This window comes from Colossoma macropomum, unplaced genomic scaffold (genome assembly GCF_904425465.1).
Source record: "Colossoma macropomum unplaced genomic scaffold, Colossoma_macropomum, whole genome shotgun sequence".
Taxonomy (NCBI): domain Eukaryota; kingdom Metazoa; phylum Chordata; class Actinopteri; order Characiformes; family Serrasalmidae; genus Colossoma; species Colossoma macropomum.
Genome location: NW_023494799.1, coordinates 25732709 through 25753461, shown reverse-complemented (window position 1 = coordinate 25753461; position 20753 = coordinate 25732709). Strand labels below are relative to the sequence as shown.

Here is a 20753-nt window from a genome sequence, read left to right as displayed (position 1 = left end):
TTCTACACGTAGATGTTCCTTGTTCTTTATGTTCTTTGATATGTCAGAAATTAAGTATGGATACAAGTGCTGTTACTTTTACATTTGCCTCCATTAAACAACCTGTTTTTAATTAGCCTATCACAGTATAAAATCCACATCTATCTCTCACTTAAAGTCATATACAAACATTTGAACACCGCTTGTTAAATTAAATGTTTCGTTGGACAAACTTAAATATGGCATTTTTCTGCAAATTTTAGTGTATAATTTCTGTTCATTTAGTTTAACATATTGGAAAAAAAACAGAATATATGCAATCACTTTTACACCAGCCAAATTTTAAGTTTTATTTTTTTTCCAATATAACAAATTCAGCAATAAACAGTAATTTTGCATTTAATTGTGCAGAAGTGTGATCTTGGAAGGGGATGTCATAACTTATTTTCACTTACAAAAGCAAAAAACCAGGAGCGCCCAAACTTTTGCATATGACTGCATATTTCTGGTAAAACGTATTATCACAGTCATTTTGTTGCACAAAAGCACTGCAGTACTTGATAAAAAAGCGGCGAACCAATTCAGACTTTGCATAGAAGTGGACCCACGATTTTTGCCAGACCACAGTTCAGTAGACCTGAATACGAATGGAGCGTTCACATCCGTCAGAACGGACCAAACTAAAGAAGTTTGATTGGTCCTCACCAAACAAGGTAGGTGTGCAAGCGGCCTTAGTTGAACACAATTAAAGTTTCAGCACATTCTTCTTACCTTTCATTCCAAATTTGTTGCGCCTGCCATACTTGTTAATTAGCACAAACATGACGATGAGGAACACACAGCCAAATCCGGCCAATCCCACAGCTATGGACATCTACAGGAACAAAGAGAATGAAGCAGTTATTAAAAAGAGGAGGCATTAGCAAGGTGCAAAGGTGTGAAAGCATAGGAAGGGTGATGACAGCACTTCAGAACACTGGACTGTAAGTGAATGTAACACATGTGGGGGGCAGTTTTGCAGGCCAAGAAGTCTAAATCTAGACTACAAAGGATTTTCATTGGTGAATCATCACTGGCACTGCAATTAGGCCCATGACTAGATATACTCCACATGCAGGAAATGGCTGTCTTACCCCAAAAGAGTCCTCCTCCGGTCTGTTTGCATCATTGCCAGGTGTAGGGTCTGTTGGAAAGAAGAGAAAGTTTTTTATTTGGAATTTCTCTCTTTTCAAACCTGGCATTGAGCATCAAGGAAACTGTATACACAGTGTTTGTATGCACTTTCAGTGAACTCACTGGTGGCTGCTGGAATGAATAAAATGACCTGGTTTGGTACAAAGTACCAAACGTACAACACAATCAGCAGCAGGAACCCAGCCTCGTTCTTGGCTCAAGAGAAATACAGTGTGTAGTCTGACGACTTGGCACTTGAGATCAAAGAGTAATTTCCAGCCAATTAATTGACCCACAATGGAATAGCCACTATGGGCTAAAGTGGTATCACTGCAGCCATCAGCAGAAGCACAGACCACCCTCCTCTGGGCTCAATAACAATTAGACTTAGATCTTCCACTTCTCCTCAGATTCTCTCTGCACTCCACCAGGGAGACGACAGTTGTGGTCTAAGCCTGCCTCCATGGTCACATTCTGACTGAACTATCCATTCCATTTCACTCTCCACTCTCATTATATTGTGTGCTGGACTAATGGCAGGATGTTCTTAAGAAATGCTTTATTCTGGCTTTACTTGTGAGCTTAATGTCTATGGACACATGGGGAGTTTTAAGGCATATCACTGTCCTCTGTGTAAGTAGACTGAAAATGGAGCTGCTCTTATTCCACTCTTGGTTCACAAAGATAATGATCACCACTTCTCACTGGTTTAGCTCACTTGCAACTTTTCTCACAACACATGACAGCATTTGTCATATTCTAAAAAACCTTGGCATAAGGCCAAACTAGACTAAAAAAATACCTTGATTTAAAATCCAAAAGGCAGCTACAGTAACACACTGTATTTGATTTCATTCAGTGTCTTTATCATTTACAGCACTGTGCAAAAGTCAAAGTCCCTTCATTTATTTAATTTCCTTTTAGTACAAATTATTTATTTATCAGTGCCAGGGAATAAGCTGAAAACATATATCTAACAGTATTTTTTGTTTTTCAGCTTTTTTCAGTTTTTGTGTGCCTTTGCCTTTACTACATCTTCCTTTATTTTCAGGTTTTAAAAGAAATCTGCAGGGATATTTTTCCACAGCTCCGACGTTCAGTCTTAGAAGTTGGTTGCATTTTCTGCTTCTCACAATCCAAGTAGTCCTAAATACATTGAATAATGATGAGGTCTGGACACAGGGTTGGTCAATCCACTGTCCTTCTTTGTTTGATTGTGTCTGTTTTGTTGAGGGCTTCTTGACAGCTACATGTCCTTTCAGACCCATAGCGCTGAGTTGTCTTCTCACAGTGGAAGGATGGACAGAAACACCTGTGGATGTTTTCAGATCTGAAGCAGCCTGATTTTCTCTGCTCTCTCAAAGATGAAAGCTGTAAATGCTGTTTATCTGATGGGGCGATTTTAGTGGTCTACCAGGTCTTGAACAGTTGTTAGGAGTCCCATTTTTTGTATTTTTTTAATCATTTGTTCAACTTTTGGACTACTCCTTCCTTAAGCAAGTGGATTATGTTAAAGCTACTCTCTTCAGAATTATCTCCTAAAAATGGTGAATTTGTACTTGATGGACAGAAATAAATTAAGGGTGGTCTCTGATTTTTGCACAGTACTGTATTTTTCACTTCAGGTTTCAAAAATAATTTTCACTTATGTGAAGGGTTTAATATGGTCATAGTATGTCAGTGCATATTTTCCACTTCAGCTCTTATGAGTGTGAAAATGTGCAGTACATTTATCTCAGCTTAGTGTCAAAGAAACACTCACCGTACTCCAGAATTCCTTTTATGGCAGAAAAAGAGGGAACAAACAGCTTGTTAGGTAAAAGATTATTTCTGTTAGGACAACTAAAAATGAACTTTTTTAAGTAAACATGTCTTGCAATATAAACATACAATTTATTGCAATAAATTCTGTTCATATTTTGGAAAATACTGACAACATAAAGCAATATGTTTAATTTTCACATGGCTCTGAACAACTAGTCACTGAAACTGGCAACCATATGCAAAATATATATCCAAAATAAAAGCTCTTACCCTCCTCATCCAGAAATGGTGGTGCCTCCAGGAAATGTCCAAAGACAGTTTTGGAGACCGAGCCAAGGGGGTTAGTGGCCACCAGTGTGTAGTTTCCGTTATCATAGTGTGTAGGATTCTCGAAGGTCAGGCAGCCCTCCAGGTAGTCCTGGTAGATGTCCATTTCAGTGCGGATGTACGGGCTCTGGATTTCCTGGCCTTTGTAGAGCCAGCGCAGTGTGGGGTGTGGAAAGCCCCGCACAGTGAACTCGATGCAGGTGTGGTGTCTACGCTCAGGCTCCTCCAACTTCAAGATCACTGGAGGAACTGGCAGAAGACAAGATAAGAGGGGATGGTCAAGCCACTGCCCTGTTTCAGTAAAGTAGGGATTTTTAGGGATGTAACAATACAATGTATCGTATTGTATCATCTTGTATCGTGACTAGCATGTTAGCTTGTGGCTAGTATGCTAGATTGGGGACTGCACATTAGCCTGAGGCTAATGCAACATTTTCAGCCACTTCCTATTTTTGCTGTTTTTATGGAATATGGTCACCCCTGGTCAAATTACATGTTTTGTTGATGTTCTAAGTGAATATATATATATACATATATATATATATATATATATATATATATATATATATATATATATATATTTTTTTTTTTTTAAATCAATCAATTATTTATTAATTTAAACACAATTTATTGAAAAATTACTGTTTATAGCATTTGCAGAAAATGTCATGTTTCATTTTTTAACAAAAACTTAGATAAACATATATAATATAGCTTATGGCTGTGCAAGACTAGCATATTAGAATCATACATTTCTCTGCTAGCAGATTTGTTGTATATTGTTATAAACTTTGATTCCAAAGTTTTGAAACTTAGTGCAAGTCAGTGGTTGTTATTCCAGCTTCAGGAGTGCCTACAAATCCAGGTTCAGGACTTGAATACACTGATGTGATAAGAATAAGTACATTCACAACAAAGTCTATATGTAGTCAGTTTAGTCATTAATTTTTATATATGTAAAAATACATGAAGAGATATGTCTAAATAAATAATATAGTCTAGCAAACTTGCCATACCACTTAAGCACCCTAAAAATCTGTGGTTGAAGCAAAAGCTGTCAAAAAAATACAGAAAATGCAAAGGGGACAGTTTGACCTCATAAGTGCATGTGGATATCTTAATCTGCAGTAAAATCCCTGCAAGTCAGATCTTAATACCAGCATTAACATCATAGCCTTTTAGTAGCATATGGCCTGAGCAAAAATGGTCAGAGTGTGTTCCTGTTCTACTCTTTTTATTTGGCCATATACGCTTGTGGTTTTCGTTTTGTTTTTTTTACAGCCCCTACATACTTATATATACATTCCCTCTGTGTGCAGTCTGCGGTGCTTCTTTTTAGTGATATTGCATTATTGAGTTTGCTGGTATGGACCCTTATCTGCTTTACTGTGTCTTAGTCTACTGTCCCACAGTCCTGTTCTTGCTGATAGCAGCCTAGTCCTGCCTGACGCTGTCTCTGCTTCATCTTGTCAAATAATTCATTGCAATTCTTGCTGCATGACTTTTCACATATTTCTTTACATCACCGTTCAAAAATTCAGAATCAATGATTTCAACAAGGTCACACCATTATGGTATCTAATTAATGTATAAGATAATTCTAATACACTAGTCATGTGCAAGTTAATATAATTAAAAATAACGGAAGCTTGAGCAATTTTAGATGAACAGAGCTGGGGATGTATTTTAAAAGTTAAAATAACTACAGTATATTATTTATCCTCAATAACTTCTTTTTGTTGCCAGAATACTTATAAATATTAAATAAACATTTAAGTTTGTCTTTTATTGTGTATTTAAAACTGCAAAAGACATAGGCAACATGTTATCAAATTACATGTATATAGTTTATTTCAAGTCAAAATGGCTATTAACATTCATTTTTCACATATTTCTGAGATTAGATGTAAAATAATACACTTACATAAGGAAGGGAAAGTCAAAAGAAAGTAAGTGAGAAAAACAGGAGTTTTTCAAAAGGAGTTCAAATAATGATTAAAAGATAAATTAAATGGAATTACTGTTAGAAACCATTACTGAGAAAAGGTTGCTGCTGGTGTCCTTATAACAAAGGACTGTCCACCCCACAGTCCAGACCTCAGCATCACAGAATGTATTTGGGATTACTTGAATCATGAAAAGCAGAAAATACGACCATTTACGAAAGAATGAACTTTCAAGGTGTGGAAAAATATCCCTGTAGATTTCTTTGAAAACCTTAAAGTCTCCTGTAAAGAATGGAAGCTGTAATAAAAGTAAAGTGTGGACACACTAAATACTGAAAAACTAATATTTTATTTAGCTCAAGGTTTCTGTGTAATTTTCTGTTGAATACAGTATGTTTTCTGCCTTTTCCTGATGCTGAAAAATGAATAACTTGTACTTAATGGCTGTTTTAAATAAATTGTGGTCTCTGACTTTTGCACAACACTGTAAAATAACAAAAAATCATTGCAAACTTTCGAATGGTAGTGTGTATCTCCTCTTTTATTACATCTGTTGAGGCAAAACTGTGACTTCACTGCTCTCCTTCTTGAAATATTAGAAGGCATGTGAATGCTTCAAGATGACAAGCTCATTTTTAATCTGGGTTGGTACAGAAGTAATATTCATTTCAAATTAATTTTTCATAACCTAATCAAATTTTAGGTGCAGGAGATTTTCTATGCAAAAAAGAAATGTTAAAATAGGTCCTTCATACAGAGACGTATTGATAATTAGTTTATGAACTGAACCAAGTGCATCAGTTCTGGACTGGAATAGGACAGTCAAGGCAAGTCCCGAAGGACAAACAGATTACAGACATGACTAGATATTAAAAAAGACTTCACTGTCCAGAGAGAGTGATAAAACCACCTTTTATTAAAACTTCAAAGAAAAGCCTTTTACACTGAATATGCACCACTGAACATTCCCAAATTAGGTCTCCAATGAAAAGCGGTTGTTAAATGTAAGAATAAAAGCAAATCTTGCAATCTTGCTGTCACAGACTCTACGTTATTGCCCATTTTTCAAATTAAGGCGGTCTGTGAGCTCCCTGCATGAGAGTGCGCATTTGTTTGTCATCCAAATGAGAGTGCGTCAGAACTGTCAGCCGCCCTCTCTCCCTCGAGTGATTTGTGCTCTGCTTTGACTGATGAGTGCTGATGATAGATGCGTCCCTCCCATCGTGCCGGGGTTGCACAAGCCCCCCCTGACTGAGCAGATGACGTGTATTTAGGAATCAGCATGCTATAGCACTCTTCTCTCGCCCCGCGCGCCCTCATGACTATACGAGGCCTGTTATTTACAGAGCGCTGCTGTGGCTTCCAAAACAGAGAGACAGAGAGAGAGAGATCTGCTCTCACTGCCTCTTGAAATTTGACAGATTTCTATATCAAATGTCTTCTCCAGAAAGAAAATCTCTCAGTTTCAAGCAGAAATGGCACCATTCTGATACTAAGTATTGGTATCGGGCCGATATCAGCAGTAAGTGCTATTTCAGATATCAGAGAGAAAATCCAACAGAATAAATCAAGGAGTTCCTCCAAGAGAATAAATCCAATCTGGTAACAAGCAGTTATTTTTAAAGAAAAAGATACCAGATTGATATTGATGTTGGGTGATACTCAAGGTTTCAATATCCATACAGGAAAAGCAGGGCTGCAAATTTGCCCTGACAAGTGGGGATCAACGTCAAGAGGCTACAGCTTACATACAGCAGTTCAAACAGAAAACTGCGTAAACAAAGTTTGCCTACAGTTACACTTATCATACTAATTCTTTATGATTTATATGTCAGTATTAAAACACAAATTAATATTATTAACAGGAATAACATCACATATATTCAGTAGGGAGATTCAGTTTAGTTGCCTATTACAAAGGCATTTTTTCCTTTCCATTGTGTCACTAAAATTCTTAGTTTGATCTGTACGTTGCTATATACACTTTACACCAATTACAATAATTATTGATGATGATGAAGACAAAAAAGAAAGGACTATTAATACCTTTTGTGGTGTAAGTCAACAAACATCCATAGCACACTACAGAAGAGGTTTGTGCTACTTTCTTTTTGTTGTTGAAGTCTGTAACTAAAAAAAATCTATTCTGGGTTTAACTAGAACCATTAATTAACACAAACAAGTAAAACATTTTTCCTAATAACTCTGTTGTCAGATTTACTAGGACACTGCTGGCTCTTTGTGTGTTGCGACTCTGGGTTGAGGTGCTAGTGAGCAGTGAGGGGTGAAAGGGGAGGGGTGAGAACCTCCTGCTGTTAAAACAATTCACACTTCTTAAAAAAGACAGCCTGGCTCAGATAAAACAGACAGCACAGCTGCAGCTTTCTTTGTGTCCAACAATTCTGCCACAATAAAAATGCCATTTAAACAGCATAAAAACACTTGTATAAATGTTGATGTTGCTTGCTCATCTACAAAGAAAATGCAGTTTGTTTTTGTAATCAAAACCAATAAATTTCAGGCAAAAAAAAAAAAACATCGAAGTTACGCAAGAAAAAAAATCCACAGCTCAACTGGAGGACCTCCAAAACAGGCAGATGTAGAATTTTATGGCTACTGTGTCTATGGGGTAAAGGAAAACCAGGAGGAAAAATCAAACAGTCTATGAAACAATATCAATAAAATACAAATATGGCATAATGGGCTAACATCCAATCAGCTACTCGTTACTATGTAGTTATTCTGTAGTAGTAGTTGGTCTAAGTATAACTAACTATAATTGGTCTAAGTGTATCTTTTTCATGATACAAGCAGTTGTTTGGTGTTCTAGAAGACTTTTCTGGCATTATAAACTTGGAAAAAAATTACTTAGTAAAGGCATTCTGATAAACAGCATGCTAATTTGAATGGTCAAGAAGTCATAGTTTTTTGTCAAATTTGTATCAATAAATCAGTTTTTGTTTAAATTTAGTATTGCTCTTACCAAAACAGGCATATTAATTTTTTTCAGATAACACTGAGAATTACACTGAAGCTGTAATGTTACAGGGTGGACTATGACATGCAAAACCTTCTGCCACACCCCGTTTGCGACAGTAAATTACATTTTCTATGAATATTGGAAAAATCTCCTAAACATTTTTTTTCTACTCAGTTTGGCTGGACAAGTTAGGCTTCATGGACCTTGTCAAGGATAATAAAAAACAACAAATTATCAATGTTGAATAAAAAGGAACTTCATCAGCCTTTGAAAAGATGTCCCTTACTCTTCATTGTGTAAATTTATAACAGTGCATTATTAGTATGGCTAAATAAGTGGCACAATATTGTAAAGTAGGGAAACTTGTATTACTCATATGATATCTGAGATGGAACTTCAGTGACTCTTTATACGGATATGTAAAAATGTCCATATGCATAAAAAAAAAATTCATTAAAAACTTACTTTGTACACTTACATTAGTTTTCCGTACATTGTGTTAATGAAGAACTTTAATATTAATATATTTAAGATTAAAAAACACTTCTTAGCAGATTTCTATGGCTTAAATATTGCCTCAAATGGTATGGCAAATGGTACTCTGTTCATGACATTACTCATTATCATTTTTGCCCGTACTGGTTGACCGCACAAACTTCACAACAAGAACACAGCCGATAACCTCTGATTCCTCTTCCAGCTCCTGCAGACACACATTCACAGTACAACAGGAGTAAATCTGCTCCCATAGGAAAGGTCCTAATTAGCCGAGTCACACTGATACCTTCGGGGATCAAAGCTGTACAGCTTTGCAGCATGTTACATAATGGCACATTTCAAGCAAACTTATCCACCACTGTGCACGATCATTCCTTAACGAGGAAAACAGCTGCACCCTGTGCATTTCGCTGTCAAAACGGAACGTGCCAAACGCACCTCTTCGGGCTGAAGCTGTCACTTTATTTTACCATCAGCGTCGTTCGTCAAAGTGGCGATTAAACTGTATGGCTTCCTCTACCCGCCGGCTTAAATTCATGAGCTATTTAATGAACATAATGTCTCCTGAGCGTTGGGCCATTCCACGGGCATGAAATGTCTTCAGCAGTGAGAGACACCAACTGCCATTAAAACTGCAGCCAGACCGGCCACTCAATAGGGTCTCATCCTGGGCTCGGCCCTCTGGCAAGTGGCCACACGCAACTTTCCGGTTACTGCTAACCCTTTAAGTTGGAGCATAAGGGAAGGTCTATTCCTGTAATTAATTTCAAACTGCCGTCTTTCTTTTCACCTTCGGAGCCCACAGAGTGTTTCTGATTACACTTATATAAAAGCTTTGGGGTGTTTTCTTGTTAATTGGCTTATCAGTTCATTTACCACCTTGTTCTATTTTAAATCTGCCAATGTTTTGGATGTTTTGAGGTGAACAGCGAGCTTTTACTGTATACAAAGCGGCTTGGCACTTTCCTTTAACCTTCAGGAGTCAAGATTTATTTCCTTTGTTCAACTAGACAGCTCAAATGTAATTCTGTAATTTTATACCTCATTACATATTGAGTTCACATTGAATTTACTGTTTGCCTCAATAAGGAACAAGAGTGAAATCATTCATATTGAATTACATGTTCAACTACTGTGACTTCTAAGAATTAAAAGGTCTGTGTCCACGGTCCTGGATCAAATAATTCAGTTCTCAGTGCAAATTAACCTCTTAAATGGTCAGGTCCACAATTTTATTAAACACATCTTCAACTTGAGAATAACTCAGCCAGTCTACATTGTAGTCCATCTAGTTAATAGCTAATAAGCCTTAGGCTGTAATATTATTTTTAAGAAGAATTTCACAGATTTTTCTACATTTCTGCATAATTAAATGTTTAAGATATAAACAAAGTCATTCAGATTGGTTTAATGTGAAATGCTCCACTCTCGAGAAACTAGTCAGAATTGTTCACAGTGGTGGTGATAGGAACCAGACGTCTTAATGCCTCTAAAAGCTCCCTCACAGAAAGTTATTACATAAATATGTTGTTGTTGTTGTTATTTCGCCTTTATTACAGCTTCCATTCTTTTTAGACAACTCTCTTTGAGGTTTTAAAAGAAATCTGCAGGGATATTTTTCAACACCTCCAAAGCTCAGTCTTAAAAGTTAGTTGCATTTTCTGCTTCTTGCTAACTATCCAAGTAATCCCAAACACATTCACTGATGCTGAGATGTGGATTCTAGGATGACCAGTCCACTATTCTGAAAACACCAGCAGCTTCTTTATTTAATTTGCACCCTTTCACAACAAGCCACTGAATGACTTTCTCAATGATTGAATTATGCTACAGATTTTAAACTTAAAATGGGTGGAATTTAGGGCACAAAAAACAGGCACTGTCTTGTTACTTTAGTGTGCATTTTACATCAAACTCAGAACTAGGAAAGAAGACACAGTTATGAGCATGACGCATTAATGTACTACAATGCATTGACATGCTTTTGCAAATACATCAAATAGCCTACATATCTGCACCTCCTGAAATGTGGTTTGTCAAGCTTAAATTGGAATAACAAATCAAAGGCTTCATGATGTTTCAATTAGAGTACTCAAAGAGCCGTATAAACAAATAATTGATACATTACTCAAGTGAAAAAGCTGTTAAAACAACTGCCAGCGAGCAGAGATGACTTCCTAGGCTGAGTAGGTGTCAAGAGTGATGGGATAAGCATGTGCACAGCACTGGTTCTAATACAGAGCCTATTCCACTCACTTTGAGTTACAAAAACATATCTGAACCCAGCACAATTCCACTGCACAAAGTGAAGGGAATCTGACTGGTAGAATTCACCATGAATGCCAGAAAAAGCAAGCTGACAGCAGCAGGATGACTAACAGCCAAATTCTACCTTGTTATGACTCAAATGGTTAAGCATAAATATCTCTGCTGCAGGCAGACTGGACGGTTCTTTCTGGAGGAGGTTTAAGCAATACTGTTGATTCCGTCTCTAAAGGAAGTCATCATAGTGCCATTGCATCATAACAGTCTGAAGACCTGATCCTTATAGAGGCTATTCGATCGAGGATTTTTTCCACCACTTTGCCCCTGCTCTTGGTAGGCCACTGGCTGAGATGACTCAATAGCCCCCAAATGTATGTAATTATGCAGCTGCCTGTCACAACAACTGACTCCTGTGCCTATGCTGTAATCTCAAAAGGCAGCCAGCAGCTTCAAAGCCATCTTCAGTGGTGAGCTGATGTGTGTGAGTAAAGCGCTTCTCATTCTGTGCAATGAAACCATCACCCAGAATTAATCAATAGCTTGAGTTGCGCTTAAAATTTCTCCATCTTTTTTATACACGGACTAGTTACACTGTGTGAAGGTACAGTGCTGTGCAAAAGTCAGAGATCACTCTTCATTTATAGTCAAAATGGCCATTATTTACAATATATTGATTGTTCAGGAGATATGTTGTTAATTTTTCAGCACCAAAAAAGCAGAAAATATACTGGTCTCACTTTACAGATTTACTTTACACATGTTCAAATTGTTAACAAACTATCTGTTGAAACTCAGTGTTGGGGTTAGGGCTAGGATTTGGACCAGGGTGAGGGTTGGGTTTAGGTTTTTTTTGGTTGAGGTTAAGGTTAGGGTTAGAGCAAGATTTAGAGTTAGAGAAATTAATGCTCAATTTAGTAGATATTTAGTTGAATGTAACTTGAAAGTAAATTAAGTATCTACAAAGCATCTAAAGTGGACTGTCCAAATGAAGTGTTACCAACATATTAAACTGAAAATGACACAACTAAACACAATATAATCACTGCATTCACCTTTTGCCTTTATTACAGCTCCCATTCTTTTCAGGAGATTTGGCTTTCAGTTTAAACAAAATCTGCAGGGATATTGTTCCACACCTTCAAAGTTCAGTCTTAGAAGTTGGTTGCATTTTCTGCTTCTCGCAATTGCAGTAATCCTAAGCACATTTGATGATCTCTGAAAGGTGAAAGCTTTAATTGCTGTTCATCTGAAGGGTCAGTTTGGGTGGTCTACCAGGTCTTTTTATTTGACTTTCCTCTCCTTATGCAAGTGGAACATCTTATATCTAATCTCTCAGATATAGCTACTAAACAATTAGCAACTTGTTCTTATGGCTATTTTGCCTAGAAATTAAATAAATGAAGGGTGGTCTCTTACTTTTGCACATTACTGTAAGTGGAAACTGTTATGATGAGAACAAGCCTGCTAAATACTGAAAGCCACACAGTTAAAAAAAGATGTTTCAAGTCGCTGTTTCTACAGCCAAAGAATATTTGTTCTGACCAGGAGCTTATTGGATAGTGTCCCTGAATTCTAAGAGACAACACCTACATTTACATGCACACAACAGACCAACTTAGCTCTTAGTTAGTCTAAGAAACTGGACCAAACCAAGATGTTTACATGAGCTGTATAAAAGACTAGTCCATTTATAGTCTCATTTACATGCACGCCAGCGTAGTCTGACTAAGCGATGGTAAACACACCCTTCATGATGCTCCTAACTGTATCCATGTTGAATTTCCTGTTCCAAAATATCAGCATTGTTTTTCCATCCTTCGAAATATTTATGGATGTTTATTTCTGACCAAATGTTTAACATGATACCTCTTCCTCCTGTCAGAAGTGCAAACCCTTTCTTCTTTTGTCATTCATGTTCATTTTGGTGTCATAAAGCTGTCATAACATACGTGTTATTGCAGAAAGCATCGCAAAACATTGCATTTACATGGTTAAATCTATCCTACTTGTTTTAAGCTTAGGTCAAAAAAGACATTAATACATTTCTTCTTAAAACCCACTTTCGCAGTTTTCACAAAGATTTTGACTTTCACCAGTGTTTTCTTATTTGGGATTTGCTCTCAGGTAAGAACAGAATCTACACACACTCAAGAGCACAAAGGTGAGAACAATTCAGCGGTTTAAGAACACATCATGAATCTGACGTAGACTTTTTCTTAAGACCTTTCTCAAGAACATATTTAGGAAAAAATGTATTGCTGATATTGGTAAATGAGGCCCTTAGTTGTTAGTAGAACTATTGCAAGTAGTAGAACTTCTAATCTTTTGATTTTTTGGCCAAAATTATCAGTCTTTTTTCTCTTATGGACAAACATTTCAGTGTACAAAATTTCAGTGCATCCCTAGGGACTAGACAGTAAAAGCACTAGTGTTGAATCAACTTCTACAAAAACATACAGAACTAAATTTACTTCTGTTCAAGTAAATTTGCCATACAGAGGTTCATTTTACACAAGTTCCTATTCAATATACCTATATGGTATGCACTTGTGTGTCTTTGTTTTCTTCTGAAGCTGTTAAATATAAAATGGTTTTGTTGTAATTTCATAAATTTACTGAGAAAAAGCAACTTTAAAAACGAATAAGCATCAGTGACTCTTACATGATGGTTTCAACTGATCTGATCCATCATGTCGTAAAAATTATAACTCCGCACTTTTTTATGATTTTATGATACGATTTATATAATAATTAGGTATATAATATATAATAAAAATAAATAGCTATATATCAAAATTGTATTAGAAAAATCTTATTTTACTGATACATATCAATATATATATTCAATCTGACAGTGACTACATACTAAAATGTGACAAAACAAAAAGAGTTAAAGGGACTTACATTGCACTGCCAGCTGAAGAGATATATTGGTCATCCCGACCATGTTCTCCGAGATGCAGGTCAGTATAAAGCCGTTGTCATCCCGGCTCACATTAACAAGAGTGAGGTTGATGGAGTGAATATTCGGCCAATAAACATTTGACTAGAAAACATACAGCATAAGATAATTAGGTTAAAAAGTGTACAATATGCACATTTATGAGCATGCAGCAAGTGACTGGCATTCACCTGATGTGTGTTGATAGAATGAAGTCCATTCACGGTCCAGTCCACATCAGGCAATGGAGATCCTGAACCATTGCAGCTAACCGTGATGTTGTCTCCCTCCATCACCGTCAGGTTACTGTGAGTTACATTGATATCAGGAAGGTCTGCACCAGAGAGAGGAAAAGCTCATGTTCAGTATCAGTATCTCACAAAAACAGAAAATGTTACTGAAGAAGAAGAATCTGTAGTGCTGTTGCCAAAACCCTGGAGCTAGAGCAGGAGTGTCAAACTCAACCACTAAAAGGGCCATACTGAAAAATCTCAACAAATGTGTGAGCCATGTTTATATAAATAACATTTTGCTATAACCCGAACTGGCTGTGCTTATTAAAAAAGGCCAAAACATCAACAGCAAAATATAAGCACTTGTAGTATATACATATATATAGGCTACTGTTAAACCTCTTAGTGTCCCCAAGTGGTGGGTCTTTTAAACCTACCTATGTGCTTGATCTAGTCACTTAGCATGTTTTCTTTGCTTTCTGTGTTCATTCTTGGGATTTCTGAGCTGCTGAGCTAACGGTAAGTGTTCATGTTGGTTGAACTGCAGCTGAAACGCAGCTACTGTGTTTGTTGATATGACTGCTGTGGAATTGTGTAGAATTGTGTGGAATTGTGGTGTAAACACTGTCCCATAGATTGTTTTTGGGGGAGGGGGTGGCAGCGCACATCACAATGCATGCTGGGGATTGTAGTGCAGCGCATTGTGAAACAGGCTAATATTAATAGAAAATCAAAATAATTTCACAGCCGTATAGGATTGGGCCTTGTGTTTGATGTATGAGAGCTAGAGGGAGAGATACGTCACCTGAAGTTTGAAAGCATCTTTACTGAAACGTGGTGTGCATTTAGACATATCCTCACCTAAACGCTACAATAGCTTTCTTTTGAAGTTTCCAAGTTTTAAGTTTTAAGGCTGGACTAGCTTTTACAGAAATCCCATTTTACCTAATGAGAAATTTTCACCTTCACTTCCCTACCTAATGTTGAGTTTCTAATTTTAAAATGCTACACTACCAAGCCATATTATTTTGTTATAACTAGGCTGCTTGCCACCATGCTAATGTAAGCTTGATTACACATAAAAAGGGAAAACTGCACCCAAGCTATCCCTACAGTGTGACCTTTCACATACATACATACAAAAAATAATATAATTTGAAATGATTAAGTTCATGTAGAGGTGGGTGATTTGATGATATTTTATCATAATTGTGATCAGTTATGTTATCATGATAAACTACATTTTTCTAAGAGTATCTTGGATGTTTCCAAGTTTCACTGAAATCAGAGCATATTAAGCCCTGTTTAATTGGATTTAGTGCAGTACATTATGTAATATGTTGAATAAAACTTTTTTATGGTGGTTTTTAAATGTGGCTGTGTGTCAAAATATGGTGATACACATCTTGCTTTGTGAAAATGTGTTTAATTTTTGTGATATGATATTTTGGCCATATTGCCCATCCCTATGTTCATGTATTCTGACAGAAGGTTCAATGGGATTTCTGCCAACTGTTAAGCTTGTCCAATCTCACAACAGTTGCTACCAAACTACGCATTTGTGGGCGGAGCATAGATAGGTCAATTAAGGTCCAAAAGTAATCTGCTCACATGTCAAATCAAGTCCTTGAAGACCTATTCTTTTCCATACTCAGTCGGCAGTGCAGGTTGGCTTGTTGTCACTGCACATTTTACATTTACACTGCAGCTGTGTATTTAAAGTGTTCACAAACAGTTCATACCACAGTGAGCAATGCTCATTGCCCGCAGGCGGATCTTGTAGGCTCCATTCTTGCAGTAGAGCTGCTGGGTGTTTAAGCCTGCTTCTCCTCTCTGCTGCCACAGCTGGATCCAGCGGATTCCACAACCACAATCGAACACAATCCCCTCCAGCCTCCTGTACACAGCCACACGAGACAGATACAGTTAATCATAATATACAATTAAATATCATATGAAGTAGTCTGTATTCACATGAGAGAACCTACATGCTACTGTTCCAAAGTTTGGAATAACATAAATATAATATAAAACCAATATAAATGCAGACATAATGCTTGTATCCTAAAACATTAAATGTTACATGTGTTCAGAATGATGAACAGAGCTGCCTCCATGTGTCAGACCAGGGTTAAATTCCCCACTTGGGTAAGAACACCTATAAGAGCCCTTGGGTAAGACTACATCCACCTACCTCTGTAAGATGACGGAACTGTAAATCTTTCAGGGTAAGTGTGTCTGCCAAAGGCACAACTGTAGATGATTCATAATAATCCAGAAAACTAATGAAACAAAATACTTAAGATTGAAGTGGTCCCAATTTATATAGACAGTGCACAATACATTATCTACAAATGCTTAAATTATTAACAAACTATACCGTGAAACTCTGGTAAAACCCAAAAGCACTACGTCTACGATTACGAGTAGACAGAGCTAGGGTTGGGTTTAAGGTTTTTGGTTTAAGGTTGAGAGTGAATGACAATCAGACAACCCTTTTTTACCATTTATTTAATTTCCAGTCAAAATGGAAAACTCTTCTCAAAGATTTCACTAACAATATGTTCCCCTTCAAACAAACATTCACACAAACAACTACACATTTCTTTCTTATGTGCATCTACAATTCGTAAAGGAGAGACATTTGAGCAATACACTTGCATAAGGAGGAGAAAAGTCAAAGGAAAATAAGTGGTAACAAAACATAAGATAAAAGTTTACAAAACTGGATTAAAAAAATATATATATATTAAACAAACGGAAAGTGGGACTCCTAACAGCTGGGTAAGACTGGCAGACTGGTAGACTGCTTTCCTATCAGATAATCAGCGCTTAATACTTTTGAGATACTTTTCAAAATCTTTGAGAAAGAGGAATCAAGCTCCACTCTTGCTTCAGATCTGAAAATCTGATCTGATCTGATGCCACTGTGAGAAGACAACTCAACTCAATGAGTCTGAAAGGATGTGTAGCTGTCAAGAAGACCCCACTGAGAAAAGTGAATAGACATAAAAGAAGAAAATGTTTGTTTGCAAATCAAACAAATAACCTGCTCAGAACAATGGACTGACCACCCCAGAGTCCAGACCTCAACATTACTGAATGTGCTTGAGGTTACTTGGGATCGTAAAAAACAGAAAATGCTAAACCAGTTTCTAAGACTGAACTTTGGAGCTGTGGAAAAATATCCCTGCAGATTTCTTACTAAAGGGTGGACACAGTGAATAGTAAAAATGCTGATATTATTTTTTGTGTAATCTTCTGTTAAATGCTTTCTGCATTCTTCTTGATGCTGAAAAATGAATAACTTGTACTGAATGGCCATTTTGAATGGAAATTAAATAAATGAAATGGAGGTCTCTGAATTTTGTACAGTACTAGTGCTTCTTTTGTCTTTTTTATGATGTTTCATCTCCCTTTTGTAGGTTATTATTGCTTGATGTTCCTGCATTCTTGTGGGTCTAAATCCTGACTCGAGTTACACATGTAATGAAATTTCTTACATGAGTCTGAGAAGCTCTGAGCGTCCGTCACATCTAAGTGAATCGTGACTCGACCAATTTGTCTCCACATGGACTTGTGGACTTTGCTGGGATTTGGCAGGGCCTCATTAATTCCTTTTGTTTGTGTGTTTGTTTGCTTTCATCCTGAAGGTCCATGTTTGAGCAGTTGTGCACATGGATTTCACATTGTTTCCTGACACTTAAGGTTAAGAAGAGAATTAAATTTAAAAAAAAAAGCAAAACAGACAAAAACCACTCTTCAGTAAAATGTGTTTTTTCTGAAGCTACCCAAACCCTCAGCCACCCTTCTTATAAGCAAGCTGAAATTATGCAGCGGCACAGCGGACTGATAGAGGACAAAACCATTTCATTAGCTCAAGTTGTATAGAGGTTGGTGAAACAAATGTGAAGAACAGGAGGGGGAACAACACGAAAGAAAGGGTCTAGTACTCTATCGTTAATCCAGCATCCAATTATATAATTACAATATTACATTACTGATAACAGGACTGCAAACATAAATATTTCCATAATTGCCTGACAAGTAAATTACATGGTAAATGTGCTAGTCTGCATGATAATATGAGCTCGCTGTTGTCCATATTACTACGATGTCCCAATTTCTGTGGTACAACAAATAAGAGTTATTTCCTAAAGAGCACATTGAGCAAATAAAGTACTGGAGACTCATTATACAACTGCACTTACTGACCTAGTAATGATTAGCACCACAATAGTAGACTTTGCCTACTGAAATGCGGTCGGCTGCATTCACAGCTGAATCAAATCAAAACGAAGAGCTTATAAGGAAAGGAAAGAACTGTACTGTATATCATTATACAATGTCTTTCATCTCAGCATGATATTCCATTCCAGTAATCTGAACGCTTGGGACAGAAAACATGGTACATTACTGTATGTTTTCAAACCCTTCATCAGTTTGCAAATCCTTTCCTGCAATCTCCAGGAATCTGTGGTGTCCCATTTGCTTGACTTAGCCCACTAGCCCACCGCTGCTGTCTAAAGTAATCAGTCTTTATGGTTAACTCACAAGTTTCTGTGCATTCTGTGCAACCAACTGACTGAGGTTCATTACGTCAAAAGTGCCATCTTGGTAACATTACCAGAGAGATGTTTTCGCATCATTGGTACTCTAGCGGATCCCCTCAGCTGGCTGGACCAAAACTGATATTGAATTATATTAAATGGTTTGGAGAAGTGACTAAATGAACAACTGTACAATATTGATGTCACAATATCTATAAAATCTTTATGAACTGGCAAAGATTTATGATAATGTATAGTTTAAACTCTCTGACTACTTGGTCTTACAGTAAGTACCCTTTTATATGACATTTTATATGCATTTTTGTCACATTGTATTTTTATTTTTTTTTAACTGTTAAACCCTTGCTAGCCGATGGGTCCAAAGATCTATTATACACTTCTATAACTTAGTAATAACTCAACTGAATTGCTTTCATTTCCATGTAGTTATTGAAAAATAAGCCTTGGAATACAATAAATAAATACAAATATCTTTAAAAGCCCATGTATAGTTTTTTTTTACCCAGTAATCATAAAAATAATCTGTGAATTACTCAATTACTATCATTAGGCCTGTCACAATTATTACATAATTGCCTGATCACTATTATTGACCTGATTGCAATTATTTTCCACGGTTGTTAGCTTTCACAATCACGTATTTACAACAAACAGAACGTGAATTGTGGGTTGAGTTGTTCTCATCCATTGATTTGAGGCAAATGCATGTAAAAAAAAGAAAGCAGAAATGGTATTTTTGTGACATATTATTGGTCTTATGAAAACAACAAAATTCTTATTTTAACTGGTGCTGAAACACCTTTAGGCGGCAGCAGTGAGTAATGTTTGTTTATTGACTACTAAGTATTAACAGCTAGGAAACGAGAAAGCTAATCAGACAAAATGGCACTTTAGGCTTGTACACTATTTAATTGTTTACAATGAACAATTAAATTGTTTATTGCAATTATTATTACATATCGTCAGCTAAAATTTCGTGATTGTGACTTCATATTACATTCAAAATGACAGATCTAGTACTAACAACCCTTGCTTTCTGAGGTAAGGGAGTATCCAAAGCTACCCTAACATTTGTCAGAAGTCACAGCACACAGCAGTAGGTTACAAATGGAACAGTCTATAGATTCCCTCTACCAGTTAAAGCCAGGGAAAGGCACAGAGAACAGACTGAGCACTGCTGAGAGCCTTATATATACCCAGCATTCAATAAATACAAGGTCCTCTAAGGACAACAGCATGTCAGGCCTTGGATCCAAGAATAGAATAACTGCGGTGAATGACATGTTGCGGTGGGCAAGTATTTCTTCTCGAGACCACTTTGGCAGCGTTCCCAAGAATAGCAAGAGCAATACTGAAGAATGATTGTTGTGGCAATAGTTCATGCTTCAAGTTAGTAGTTCAGACCAGGAGAGTGAAAATATCACAACATTGCTCAAAAATATAGCGAACTAGTGTATACAGTACTGCCAAAAAGTCAGAGACCACCCTTCATTTATTGAATTTTCAGTCAAAATGGCCATTCAGTACAAGTTTATTACCAGTTTATTTTTCAGGAGATATTTCTAAGAAGATATAAGCTTAAATATATTATCTACTTGCATAACGAACGGGAAAGTCAAAGAAATATAAATGAACAAACAGGAATTTCCAAAACTGGAGTTTCCAGAGTTAAAAAATATTAAAAAATGCATCATGAAATGTTTGGGATATCCTGAATCATGAGAAACAGAAAATGCAACCAACTTCTAAGACTGAACTTTGGAGGTGTGGAAATATATCTCTGCTGATTTCTTTAAAAAACTAAGAGTGAGTCTATTGAAAAGAATGGAAGCTGTAGTAAAGGCAAAGGGTGGACACACTACATACTGCAAAATTTTATATTATATTTAGTTATTGACGCTTGTCTATAATTTTCTGTGAAATATATGTTTCTACATTTTTTCCTGATACTGAATAACTAGTAGTTAATGGCCACTATGATTGAAAAGTAAATGAATGGATGGTTTCTGATTTCTGCACAGTTCTGTTTGTCTAGCTGTACTTCTGACCCATGTAATTTTTTACATTTTTCAAAAA

General features: G+C 36.6%; 1 protein-coding gene across 2 annotated transcripts in view; it reads right to left on the bottom strand.

Moving 5' to 3' along the window:
- The window catches only part of ntrk3b (neurotrophic tyrosine kinase, receptor, type 3b), a 143691-nt gene that overhangs the window by 60540 nt on the left and 62398 nt on the right, over positions 1–20753 (bottom strand). The window contains exons 5-11 of one of the 2 annotated variants that reach the window (XM_036587133.1): positions 15849–16003; positions 14065–14207; positions 13837–13978; positions 3181–3492; positions 1897–1920; positions 1113–1213; positions 751–853 (exon numbers count right to left, since the gene is read on the bottom strand). In XM_036587133.1, the coding sequence (XP_036443026.1) occupies positions 751–853; positions 1113–1213; positions 1897–1920; positions 3181–3492; positions 13837–13978; positions 14065–14207; positions 15849–16003 (980 nt within the window). Of the gene's footprint in view, positions 1–750; positions 854–1112; positions 1214–1896; positions 1921–2914; positions 2930–3180; positions 3493–13836; positions 13979–14064; positions 14208–15848; positions 16004–20753 lie in introns of both variants that reach the window. The other variant, XM_036587132.1, reaches the window with a different exon arrangement.